The following is a 14,053-nucleotide window of genomic DNA, read 5'->3' on the forward strand; positions in this document are numbered from 1 at the left end:
GACTACCACCACCACCACCATAACCATTAATACGAATAATTTGACTCTTGTAGGATCGATTTAAGCTCGTATCGTGTATATCAGGTATTAACAGGTTCGTGTTCGTGTTTGGGATACAGGTACACGATAAGTTTTCGTGTCGTGTACAGGCATACACATTTCCTGTTCGTGTCTTATTGTGTACGGGTATACACGATATGCCAGCTTTATTAAAATGTCTTAATTTTATGCATTATGCTTTATATATATTATAGATATAGATTTGTATTATTTATGATGTCATCCGATCGAACTTATAAGCTATAAAGCGTCCATATGCAATCCGGGTAAGAAAACATTGGACGTGACACCACTCACATGGAGGTCCCTATCCGAATTAAAATGACCCGATCCAATTAATAATAATAATGCATGAAAACGACGCCGTGCAGTCTGTGGTGGATTGATTGTTTCCATTTCTAGTCTCCGTTCCCAAATTGACAAAACCTAGGGTTTCAATTCAATCTCCATGTCTCCTCCGATCACCATACTCAGCTTAATCTAACATGGCGAATAATCACAATCACACGTTCTCTCCGGTATCTTCAATAACCGATGTCGGATTACAATCAGTTAACCAATCGTCGGATTACAATTGCCATGGAGTGTTGTACACAGCCGCTCTGTCGATTCCGGCGGCGTTGTTTATAGTGTACATAGGGTTTTACCTCAACAAGAACGTGAAGAAGCTCACTCATCGGCGTTCGCATGTCATGATTGCTTATTATCTCCTGCTTTGGCTCTCCGCCATTCTCAATCTCGCCTGGTGCTCTCTTCAGGTACCTACCTTTGATAGTTGTAGACTTATTATTGAGTGCATGAACCCAAAATACCCAACCGATATAAACAACTGACTGTTCGGTTGTGTACCGAACTTATGGATTTTCACTTTTTATGGATTTGAAGTAATTCATAATAATTTAACCCAAATGTATATGTAGTTAATGTGGAAAAATATCGGATATCAGTCAAAGGACGGATATTTCAGATATTGGGATATCATTAATTTTAATATAATTTATATATATAGCATTGCAACGCTAACAATTCAGTATATTCTCCCACCGTTAACAAATTAACCTTTTGCAACTTACAAAACACTAACAATTGTAGCGAGTAGGAACAGGTTAAGACTTAAAACGCTAGCATTAGATGCTAAAATTTGACAATTAAGATTTAAAAAACTGAAATAAGGAAAATATTCATGATTTCGTAATATATATCGGTCAAATATTGGTCAAGATCACCTATATTATCGGTACTAATATTCTGATTGATATTCTGCTGGAGGTCTGATAACCACTATAGCACCGATATTGACTGCATAGCCAAATATTTTAGCCCAAATGTATAATGATCAAGTAAATTATTAACTAAAACTGAAAAATAACTTTAGGCCTAAATTCATTATTTTTGGTTAACTATTTGTTTTTGGCCTAAAAATTTTCAAGTCCAAATGGCAAAACTGGAAAAACCGAAAAAAATCATAAGTAAACGGTTTTTAGAAACTCAAACCGAAATTTTGGTTATAGCCAAAAACCGAACCAGGCCATGCCCTCTGCTGTCAGTTAGTTGGCTGGTTGAGAGTTAAGTTTCTACTATAATTTCTGTAACTAATTGATCAAGCTAAATGTTTCTTAAAGAAAAAACTTATATTTTTTATTGAAAACTTGCAATGATGGATAAAAAAATAGTCATTTATGAAAGTGATTGTATAGCATAAGTATAGAAGAGCATAAAAAGTTTAGCCCTAAGATGTTGGTGTAATCTTAAGATGATTATTATTCATATATTGCAATTAATCGTTTGTGCTTCAGTTTTCATGTTCCAGTAATCCTAGCAATTAGTCTTTAATTTCTTGATGTTGTTTATTTATATTAGAAAAGAAAAACTGGTTCTTCCTGCTAAATATATGGTTTTCAAGATGTATTGTTTTCTATTTTTGACTTTTGAGTGGTATTGACTCCTGAGTTTTTGTTTATTCAGGCATGGCAGTGCGCCCCTGGGAAAGAGGTTTCATGGAACCTATTATCATTGCTGACAGAATCTGGATCGCTATGTCTAGAAATCAGTTTGATCGCCTTCTTACTTCAGGAAAACTATGCAACTGGGTTGGAAACTTTAGCTCATACTTTCATGATTTCAGGGCTGATTGTTGGAGTAGATATACTTCTAAAGGTCATTTATATGTATTTTTTTAGAAGTTTATTGATTAATCTAATAAATTGGAGTTAGTGTGCAGTTTTGTTTTAACCATCTTACCATATCCGGTTCAATTTCAATAAGTGATTTTTCTTAAATATTTTGTGTTGCCATAATATCTATTATATTACTTGAAATTTGTTGACTTTGTACACTATCCCTTTTGTAAATGAAAATAATGAAGTTATTGATGCTTCCTTTTTATTTACATTTGTTAACAGGCCATATTTGTGTTCGGATTTGGTGTGCCACTTTTCATGGATGGTGAAACTACTCATGGTGGAAAATGGGGCATGTGGACATTCGATGAACTATTGCTGACGTGTACTTATGGCTATATTTTATTTGTGCATTACTCAAAGTGGAGAGACAAGTTACCCCGTGAGTCAACTCACTCAAATATTAACCAAAATTTTAAGTTGCATTTTCTTTTATTTGTTAGTAACTGACCTTCAGTATTCTAACTACACCATCGTCTTTTGCTTTCGCAGCCAGACCAGCCTTCTATAACTATGCTGTCATCATGTTTATGGTTCATGGAACTGGACTGTTCGCGTGTGCGTTAGGTGTTAGTAGCGTCGGCTTTGGAATTTGGTAATAAATTAAGATTACTCGCATTTTTACAAGTAGTTCCCGTCTGATAATTCATTTCCAATTCGTATTTACAGGTTGTATAGTTTCATAGGCATCTGCTACCACACACTCTACCTTCCGTTTCTGTACATCACTTTCCTGGCAGATTTTTTCCAGGTGATCGATCGTGTGTTTATTTTTATAATTTCATAGGCGTCTGCTACCCTTTTTATAAAAGCAGTTTTTTGATTAGTTATCGTCATGCCGTCTTATTATTGTTATATTTTTCAGGAAGAAGACTTGCTTTTAGATAATGCTTACTACTCTGAGATGAGAGATGCTGGGTTTTTTGATGCAGACTGGGAGTAAGAAATTATGTAAATAAGATAGAATATGTAACTTGCTTGTTAGATTCCATTTTTCTTTCTGCACTACTAAATGTAGATAAGAGTTAAAATAACACCTGCACAATTTGATTTGGACAGACTTGTTTGGCTTTCGAACATGTGGTTATTGTCTCTTCCAGTCATTATTATTTCGGCGTTGGTTTTTTGACTTTTGATTTTTGGCTGGTTTTTTGGATGTCGAGACTTTAGGGGGCCCGGTTGATCTTTTACTTTTGAGAAACGTTAACATGCTGAACCGAAACACTGAAAACATTATCTTTTTGGTGTTTAGCTTTATATTTGGTCGACTGTAGGGGTGTTCATGGTCTTGTTTAACTGGTTTTAAGACTGTAGAAATGGTTTTAACGACGGTTTTGAGAAAAGCAAATCAAATTGGTTGTCATGGACCGGTTAAAACGATTTAGTTTGATGATTGGAACATGTTTTTATATTAGAAGTCAGTTGGTGGTAGGGCTGTTCACGAGTCGAGCCGGGGTAGTTTCGAGCTCGGGCTCGAAATTAAACGAGGCAACTTAGCTAGGCTCTAGCTCGATTTTGAAGTTAAACGAGCTTAAGATCGGGCCAACGAGCCGAGCCATGAATTGAGCCGAGCTTGGGTCGATTTTAGCTCGGTTACAAAAATGATCCAAATTAGCGTAGGATGTTTGAAATCAACTTTTATAACTAGTTTTATTCGAGCTTTTTGAACAGCTCTAGTTGGTGGTATGTATTCATTATAAGTATTACAGATAGAAACAAAAACTGATAACAAATGTGAAGAGCTCTTCATTCACAGCCTGTTCCAAGCTCCAAATTGAATAGCAACAGTTGCACAAGATTTGCTTTGGTTTGAACGGCTCAATTGGTTTTTGATTGTTAATAACCGCCCATAGACGTAGTCGGTTATTAACTTTGATGGGTAAGACTATAAGATCTACAACAATATCAATCACACAATTCTTCTTCTTTACTGCGTAAGAGTTAGTCTGTTGGCTTTATTAGCTTTTGATATTCGCTGTGAACAACTTTGTGATTTTCAAATTAATCAAGTTCTTAGCATAAAATCAGCTAAGCATGTGAAAACCCAATCCTACAAATGGTACCAAAGCAAGGCCTCTGAATTTGTTCCCTCACCTAATGGTGTATGCAGTATGAGCGGACGGCATGCCTATTAAGAATCTCCATATGACTTGCATTGTATTGATAGAATGATTGATAAACATCTTCCATGAGCCTAAGGGAAGCAAACCAGCTAAGCCACTCACGATCTACTCGAGATTAGATTGATAGAAAGTTTGAAATGAGCCAAGTCTCAAATAAAGCTTGTTTAGTTATCTAGCCCGAGCTCAAACTTTGAATATAAAGATTGTTTAGACTCGTCGAGCCTTAATGAGCTAGTGTGTTTTTAAGTTAACTCTCTTGTACTTCTACGTATTAATTCGCACTCAACCAAAGTCAAGCCAACCTTTGGCTCGTTTAAGGTACTGCACACGAGCTAGGGCCAAGCTCGAGACTAGTTGAGCTGGCTTGGTTCGTTTACCTCTACACGAACCAATGGCAGGCCAAACTACTACGATAAGCTTGACACAATAAGGTGACCACATAGTACACATGTTCAGTTGACCAAAAGTCAGCGAGACCTTTTTTACTTCTGCAACCGCTTATTAATTGACCAGTCTATGTTGGCCACCCTTTTTACTTCTGCAACAGCTTATTAATTGACCAATCTATGTTGGTCACCATCCATGCCGTACGACACGTTTTGAGTTTGTAGATTGTAACAAAAGCAAGCATCAATATCCGAGGGGTCAAATTAAGCAAAATGCATTACTTGAAGACCTAACACGGTGATCATTTCTTATAAGTGTCTTACTAATTCTCACAGGTAAAGGATTCAAGTCAAGAACAAAAATAAAAAGATGCGATAATGACCAAGCAAGTGACAAATAACCCAAAAATATCATATATAGAAAGAAAGTACATAACAACTTGTCCATATGATGCCACTGAAAAACTTCATAAAACAGCTTTGTAATTTAACATTTAAAATATGTTGATATTCAGTCAAAACAAATGAGAAACACACGACAGCTATGAGCAGAAACAGAAGAAAGATACGCGCAGTTAGTTGCGTTGTTGATCCATTGTTGTCTTCAATATATTGCGTTGTTCAATAAGTTTACGGTTCTATGAAGAATCCACATCTGCATATTTAGAATGTTTGTGAAAAAAACAGAAATAAGACAGCAAAAAAGAAACAAGAACATATCACACCAATTTCAGTTTTATAACATTTGTTGGATAAATGGCATTACTTACCAACTCGCGTATATTTTATTCTTCATCACTATCATAAACAAATGCCTTTCGGCGATGAGTTGCAGCAGCCTTTCTTGGTGGAGATTCTTCGTCTGATTCCATATCATGGCGCTTGAAACTGCTTCCTGAAGCCTTATGCTTCAACTCCTAAGTTGGTATAAGTTAAGAAAGTTAAAAAAAATGGCGGAGAATAAAAATATAGATTGTTATATAGCCATGATATGAAAGGAATAAAGAAAACACATACTGTTTCTTCTTCCGATGCTTCATCAGCCAAAGCCTCCTCATACTGATCTTCCTCATCATCATCGTAACGATCTGCCACGTCAGCCCGCCTACGTGGTGGAGACCGCTCATCTTCCTCACCCTCGGTTTCATACTCAGATTCTTCTCTTTCACTTTCGTAATCGTCAATCGGGCGTCTAGATTGTTTCATGGAATGCAGGGATGATTTGCCTCTAGAAGAATCTTTGTATCCTTGAGACTATTTACAAAAGACATTTAATAAAACAGTAATTAAAAGAAAGCTTCTTTTTTAGTTTTTAACCTATATACCTTCTTTGAGTTCATAATACGTTTTTCGGCTCGAGCTTCCATTTCCAGATCTTCGTCAAAGCGGCGCCGTGACCCAGAACGCCGGCTATCATAATAATCTTGTTCATCATCCTGATAATCATCAAGTATGAATTTTAGTAGGGGTGCTCATCGGATCAGATAACGGATTATTTGGTTTATTCAATTCGGATTTGAAATTTTTAGGACCCTATCTGAAATCCGATCCGAATTAGGGGTGTGCCTATCCGAATTGATTTCGGATGGATTCAGATAATCCAAATAAGCCGAAATAAGCGTATACCAAACATTCAAGCAAGCGTCCAGTTAAATAAAAATACAAAACCGGAAAATTAAAATAAAACGTACACAAAGAAATGTCAAACTTCAAACAAAAGTCTAATTAAATCCATGATCCATCATAATTCTAAAAATAAAACAGTCACGAATAAAGCCAAACTTCAAAATAATTAAAACACATGTTATTTATTCGGATTATTCGAATATCCGAATAATCTGAATAATCCGAACTATCCGATTTTTTTTAAATCCCTATCCGAATCCGAATTACTTATTCGGATATTCGGATCAGATTACTCGGGTTTCGATTTCGGTTCGGATTTCGGTTTTTTTTTTTTTTTTTTTGAGATTTCGGATTTCTTGAACACCCCTAAATTTTAGTATAAATAACATGTTTTAAGGCTTAAATAGATAAATGACTGTAACATAATTAAAATTATACCTCATCAAGTGCATCCTCTAAGAAACCAGGTGACAGTTGGCGCTCCCTACGCACAGTTTGTGTATACTTCCGGCTCACCTTTTCCTTTTTCTTGCTAAGAAGTTCATTAGCCCTAATTGTTTGACTTTCAGCCTTAAAAACCAGTAACTTGATTATTGGAAGTTACTAACCAAAGATTTCATGAAAATTATATACGTTTCATGATTCAACTGACCTTCTCCTTTTGCTCCTTCTCCCTCTCAGGATCAATGTCAGTGACAGTTTTTTTGACCCTGAACACCTTTTTATGTCTTGAGTCAACAAGTGCAGTCAGCAATCTATGAGAATTAGAAGTTAAAGATGAAGGCATGAATCTCATCTTTTTCAACACCCTCCCCTGTGACTGAAGTATCCCCTGTATTTTTTTCATAAAATTTATACAACATTTTAGCAAAAATATTGTATATAAAAGGCTACCATGAAGAAAGAAACATGTTTTACAGACCTTTTCATGTCTAAGAAAAAGATGAGCTTGATCATGTTGTGCATCTTGCACTGAAATATCAAGAACTTCATTTCCAATTTGCAACTGTAAGCTGCCATCTGACCATCTCACAAAACGTGCATTGCTTTCATACTACAAAATGATTATTCAAAACAAGAAAAAAGATTTAAAACAAACATGAGACATCATCGATAGAGTGAAGTTGTTTTGCTTATCTAAAATCAACTTACAGATGTTGTTCCATCAGGATTTCTAACAGCCCTGTACCGAACAATATTATTATCCAAACGAATGCGTTTGCTATGCCCAGATTCATCAGCAACAAACGCATCTTCTTCAACAAATGTCTTTGGATCAAACGGTTTAGGATCAATTCCCATAATATTAGAAACTTTGATCATGTTCATCTGCAAGCAAAGGTAAAAGAAGCTTACTTTGGTTCTCATGTAAGTGTGACACATCAACGCGAGTAATATTTATACCTTTTCAGGATGTGAAGGAGGGGGTCGTAACGGTATCCCTAGCTCCAGAGGGGGGGCCACTGGTTTCTCCTTAGCTTTAATAACATTATCCTCTTCAGAATCATACCGACCCTCTTCATCAGCTAACATATCCTCGGGTCTAAGGTCCTTCTCATAGCCTTCATCCTCCATAGGTGATCTCTATTAAGAAAAACAGATGTAAGTTGTTTTAGAAATAATAATGATACAGTAACTGTACTTTAATAACCATTACTCACATTTGCATCTTCATCTAGATTATTCTGAACAGCTTCATATTCCGCTGGTTCTTCATCATCTGATTCACCAAATACATCACGAAGCTCGGGAGCTGTTTCTGATATGAGAGCTTCATCTTTATCTTCGTCAGGTGACCTGATTTCAAACAGAAAGCAAACAAATTGATGCATTAAATAATAAAAAATTCTTTAAAAGATGAAATTGCATTTATAGAATGATACCTTGGAGTTCTAGGTTGATCAATTTCTTCCTCTGCATTATCCATATATTGATTTTCCTCAGATCTTTCAGATTCACTCTCAACAACCTCTCGGCGCCTACTTGTCACACCTTGTTGTCCAATTTGGTCACTTGCAGAATCTTTGCCTTCACTTTCGTCTCTTTGATTTTCAAGATCAACTTCTTGAGAGCTTTGATCTCTTTCACCTTCACTCTCCATGTGTTCTTGATCCATTTCATGTAACTCACCATCTGTTTCACTACCAGCCTCTGCTTCAGCTTGACCCTCTACCACTTCTTCACCTTCAGGCTTCACACCGTCATCCTGTAGAAGTTTCATTTTAATCAAGTGAATCACAAAAAATGACTTAGACTGATCAAGAAACACATATATAAAGAGGCTGTACAGCTACGACACATTTGGCACCCACCATGTCAAATGCAACCATAAACATGCTTCGCGTGATGAAACCGACACAAACTCACAATAAAATAACAGAAGAAAACAACAGAGTCCCTTTTTCTAACTGAATAATGATTTCGACAATGAGATTCATGTGTCTACCTCCATGTATAGTTCTAACTTATTTTCATACTAAAAACGGTCTTGCATAGGTAACACGTTGCCAGATTTACTTGGTTGAAGTTAATTCTCAACCGCTGTCATGTTCCCACCTAATACCATATATCCGGTACACGTAATTATGAGTCACCGAGTCACATTTATTAACAATTAGAACTTGGGATAATATATACATAGGCCATCCAAGTATATGAAAGTTTTCACTAACGCCACTCAAATATTAAAAAGAAATTAAAGGTCACACAAGTTTCCCTTTAATTTATGTCTCTTCCAACAGAAAACTTGGTGGAAAGTTAAAAAAAATAACCAAATCTCCGTATGTTTTGCTTTTACAACATCCTAATCCTAAAAGACAAATAAAATGTTCAAATATACTCAAATAACCAACTATAGATTGATTGTCAAAACAATTCAGTATATTCAATCAGGTTTTTTGTCATTTAAACATGCCAGCAATCTTGACCTGCTCTATCCATTATACAGAATCGCCATTTGCAACTAGTTTCCAAGCTTTTCAAGATTCTTTTTTATTATCAAGTAATAAGTATTTCATAGTCCAAACAAAATTTCTATAATTGAACAATATATTGTTATCTAAAAAGGAATATATAATCTAAAAACATGAATATAAAAAGTTTAGCTATGTCAAAAAAGAATATACATGAATAAAAACACATGTACTGATAATAATTCTGCAATGAGTCCTATGCCATTATGTAATAAATGCAACAGATATTTCTATAGCATTAAGTATACAAAATCCAAGTATATTTCTTCTGTAAATAACACATACACGAGTCCCCAATTTAACTTTCAAGACAAAGAGCATATATGTATCCGTGGACAACTAATTTGCCAAATCCATAAAAATAAAGTTAATCTTTGATTTCTTCTATACAACTATACAAGTACATATATAGCTATAAATATTTTATAATATCACAAACTGAAAAACCTTGATATTATCTAACGATAAATGTATACAAATAATTACAACTTCAATCAGAATACAGAAACAGCAATAGAGAATATATCTTCTCACTGACTAAAACAAAGCTCGATATAATCAACTGTCTAGCATTGCGTGCTTAGCACTCTACCGGAATGCAATGTAAAAGGTTATTATACATTGTGTATAACAATTTGATTAACAACCTTTTTTTACCATAACAAGTTCGGTAAAAAAAATTAATATTGTACATCATAAAGCAACAAAAAGTTTGGCGCTATAAACTATAATTGCGAATCAGATTATCTCTCCGTGCTGTGATCGTAAAAGATATCCAATTTCCACATTTAGGTGAATTACTAAGCACTTAATACTTAATGCAGAAAAATATCGAATATTGGTTAATGACCAATGTTTGAGATATCGTTAATTTTAATATCATACAGAATTTATATATATACCAATTTAGCACTAACAATTCAGTATACTCATTAACAACGTAACCTTTTGCAACTTGCAAAACATCAACAATTGTAGCAAGTAGGAACTAATTAAGACTTAAAACACTGATAACAAGAATATTCGGTCAAACATCGGTCAATATTCCGATATTATCGGTACCGATACTCTGACGATATTTCACATGGGCGCAAATAACTTTATGTTTTTTAATTATTTATACATGAGTTACTATACAAATAATAATTCATCAAACACACAATTAACAAAGAAGAGCAAAGTCAAGTGATCAAGTAAACAAGTATAACCTTGTGCTCTAACATGCCAATTTACATCCTTTCACAAAATGCATAACTAATAAATCACATCAATTGGCTAATAACATAACATTACTCAACAGTGCAGTGCCAATTCCAAACCCTAAAATACCAATTCAAACCCTAAAACTAACCAAATTACGATCCACAGCAGCAATTAACATTAGAGAGAGTGAATGAATGGTACGGATGCGTAATCAGGCTGGCGATTTGACTCGTGCTCGGATTCAACGTCTTCTTCTTGTTCCTCATCTTCATCTTCTTCTTCTTCTTCCGATTGATCGCCGAATAGGTTTTGCATCATCTGATGCCTCTTCTCTTCGTCTTCGCCCACCATTGTTGCCGACTGAATTGAAGAAGCTACCGTACACGCTTATTGTGACTACGTTACGATTATGATTATTGTTGTTTTACTTTTAGGTCAATTTTAAAGGAAGAATATATATATAATATGTAGGTTTTTTCTAATGTGGAAAATTATTTAATTAGTTTAGATATTTTGTTATCATTTTTTTTAACTAATAATAATAACAATGATGATGATGATGATTTAAGTGGATGTTTCCTCTTGATATTCTGTTTATGTGAAAGTGATGCTGTTGGCGAACCATCATCACGGCTGCTGTATGTGACTGCGGCACCACTGACTGAAACGGTTACTCTACGAAACGAACGCGTTTGAAGCTTTCCATTAGTTTTTTGTTCACGGCCTGATTAATGTCATACAACTGTATGCCACTATTGTTGTTTTGTTCGGGAATTTATTATTATTCGATTATTAAGGTGGCATTTTTCTAAATTAAGAGTAACTATGTAAAAGAATATCTTATAAGTTTTATATTTTCTAAGGAAATTGTTTATTAGGTAGTTTAAAGTAAATTTAGTTAGCCACTCCTTTTCAATATAACTAGCTACTTAAAACTCACACGATGCGGCAGGAACGCTACGAAAGCTCGGTCTGTGTTGTTCTGGTTCGTTACGGTATCAGTTCGTAGCATATTAAAAAATTGTGGGTAGTTTGTGTAACTTAATGGAATTTGAGGGTTATTGTATTAAAAGATCAAGGAGTTAATTGTGTAATTAATGGAACTTGAATGTAACTATAGTAAAAAGTTGTGGGGTTAATCAGGTGACTAAATGAAAGTTGCATGGTACAATATGTAAATAGGTGTGTGAGCTAACTTTGTAACTAAATGAAAGATAGGAGTATCGTATGTAAATATGTGTGTGGAGTACCATTTATGTAATTTATAAAACTTGTGGGTTACACGGATTTCAAAACTATTATTAGAAGTAACTTATGGATAAAATATATAACTAGTGTTGCGTGGATTTCAATACTATTTAATATGTACTAAATAGATTGGAGTTTTTCTTTTTATTCTTTTTATTTTTTTAAAAATGTTTTCCTTATTATTTGTGTCATCAAATGTTAAAATAATTTATTAATTAAAATGATAAGGTGTTTATTTTAGGTTTATTGGATTTTAATAACCCATATTGAATGATGTTGGCAGATAATAATCCCTATTCAATTTATCGTCACTAGCAGTCTCAAATTTAAAAAAGTTGGCCCCCAATGGTCATCTGTTAAAAAAGATTTAACGGCGTTATACTTTTCTCCTAATTTCAAACCAATGTTTTAGAGCTTTTGATTGGAAATAGGATACGGGTCGATTAATGTAAAACTTAGTTTGAAACGGTGCACCAATACAACAAAAAACTTTGTTTGAAACAGTGCACCAATACAACGAAACAATGCTTCAATTCGGGTGTTTTAACTTACAATTAACAAAATCAAATCGTTTAGATCACCGTTTTGAGCTAAGTTTTACATCAAACGACATGTATCCTCCTTCCGAACAAAATCCCTAAAACATTAGTTTGAAATTCGGAGAAAAGTATAACGTTTGTTAAGTCCTTTTTTAACAGAAGACCATTGGGGGCCAACTTTTTTAAATTTGGGACCGCAGTGGTGATAAAATGAATAAGGATTATTATCGGCAAATACCATTCAATAGGGATTATTAATGTAAGGCCCCAATCCCAGTGCCCTACAATGGGTGTTGGATTTACTCACAAGCACAGTTCTAAATATCTGAGTGAATTAAAACTTTTCGCGGAATATTAAAACTTCAAACAATATATTACAAAACATCAATCCTCGTCTTAAACATTCAAATGGTCTTAACATAAATGACGTAGGCTGTCGCGGTCTACTCAAAAACAATAAATTAAAGACTTAAATACCTATAATAAGTACGGGTAAATAAGGTAGTCTCCACAGGAACTCAAGGAAAGTGCTAATTTAATACTATTGAATTAATTATTAAACTAAGGCGGACATACGATGTCAAGCGGTTTTTAGAAAAAGATTTAATTAAAACTAAATGATTACTTAAAAAGATTTTGTAAACAATATTAAGAAAAGGTATTCATTCTAGGTTCGGGTAATGTGATAATCAACTTAATTCCAGATTCACTTGTCTTGATTGCGCAGTAATTACTAGACCTAGTAGTTTAATTGTGATGACAAACGATACCATAACCGAATTGTTGACACAATTGAACTCGATCTACACAATTACCAATTTATGCTTTATGAAAACTAATTAAGTGACAATAGTTGATGATTAATAGTTCAATGACACAAGAGCCTAACCCTAAATATTGATGAACAAAACCAAATAAGTGATGTATTAATCAATAATCTCAAACACAAATTGTTTAAACAACCAAGCAATCAATTGAACAAGATAAAACCAATAAACTAAATCAAGTTCATAAACATTAGGCACATGAATCTGGTCTTAAGGAGAATTACACAAAACCCTAGCCTAGAACAAACACTAGAGTTTAGCCGAACATCGACATATTATACAAAATACTTATCTTTGATAAACATACAAACCCAAGATGAGCTGGAAGCCTTGGAATTGTTGAAAATTGCCCTAAGCAGCCTCTTTTGCCTCTGGAAGTCGTGATATACTGAATGGTGGGGTTAATGGGTTTATATAAGGCAAAACCTAGATTTTTCCGGTTTTAGGCAACTTCGCGTATCGCGAAGTTGCCTCTCCTGCATCTTTGCGCTGCGCGAAGGTGCAAACTGACTTCATATTCAGATTCTTCTAATCGAGAAACCTAAAATTCATATATTATGGATTCCGTAACTCATTTTCTAGGCCGAGATATGCCAGTTTTACTAAAAGACACTTTCCTGGTGACCCATCTTGTTTAGTTTTCACTTCGGCTTTAGGTTTCTCATCCAATCCTTTCCCAAATCCTTCTTAACCTTCAATATATGTTTCCCAATGCTTCTATCTTCTCGAGGCTTGCTTAATCTTTATCTGGATGGCTCTGAATTAGCTCGTTTAAGCTCCTTAACTTCCAATGTCATGAAAACAGATAGCAATGCTTGAAGTATCAATGTTCATCCATTTATTAACCTAAATATAACTAATTAATATATAAAACTAACTAACTTTTACC

The 14,053-nt window shown here is 34.5% G+C and overlaps 2 protein-coding genes across 2 annotated transcripts; one reads left to right on the top strand and one right to left on the bottom strand.

Annotated features, from left to right (window-relative positions):
- The first annotated feature begins 545 nt into the window (after nt 1–545).
- LOC143560806 (protein CANDIDATE G-PROTEIN COUPLED RECEPTOR 2-like) lies at nt 546–3,271 on the top strand. Its single transcript, XM_077049023.1, has 6 exons — nt 546–818; nt 2,026–2,217; nt 2,463–2,622; nt 2,733–2,835; nt 2,910–2,991; nt 3,106–3,271. The coding sequence occupies exons 1-6, from the start codon at nt 546–548 to the stop codon at nt 3,181–3,183; spliced, it is 888 nt and encodes a 295-aa protein (XP_076905138.1). The 3' UTR covers nt 3,184–3,271.
- A 2,002-nt stretch (nt 3,272–5,273) lies between these two features.
- On the bottom strand, nt 5,274–10,901 carry LOC143560800 (protein LEO1 homolog). The gene is made up of 12 exons (XM_077049017.1): nt 10,752–10,901; nt 8,259–8,581; nt 8,037–8,172; nt 7,780–7,959; nt 7,528–7,704; nt 7,298–7,429; nt 7,028–7,207; nt 6,814–6,945; nt 6,075–6,185; nt 5,767–6,003; nt 5,520–5,666; nt 5,274–5,404 (listed from the first exon to the last, which is right to left on the bottom strand). Exons 1-11 carry the CDS (start codon nt 10,899–10,901, stop codon nt 5,535–5,537), a joined length of 1,890 nt encoding a protein of 629 aa, XP_076905132.1. The 3' UTR covers nt 5,274–5,404; nt 5,520–5,534.
- Nucleotides 10,902–14,053: the final 3,152 nt, after the last annotated feature.

This window comes from Bidens hawaiensis, unplaced genomic scaffold (assembly GCF_021521415.1).
Source record: "Bidens hawaiensis isolate Kalapana, Puna unplaced genomic scaffold, B.hawaiensis_p1.1 tig00020451_1, whole genome shotgun sequence".
NCBI lineage: Eukaryota > Viridiplantae > Streptophyta > Magnoliopsida > Asterales > Asteraceae > Bidens > Bidens hawaiensis.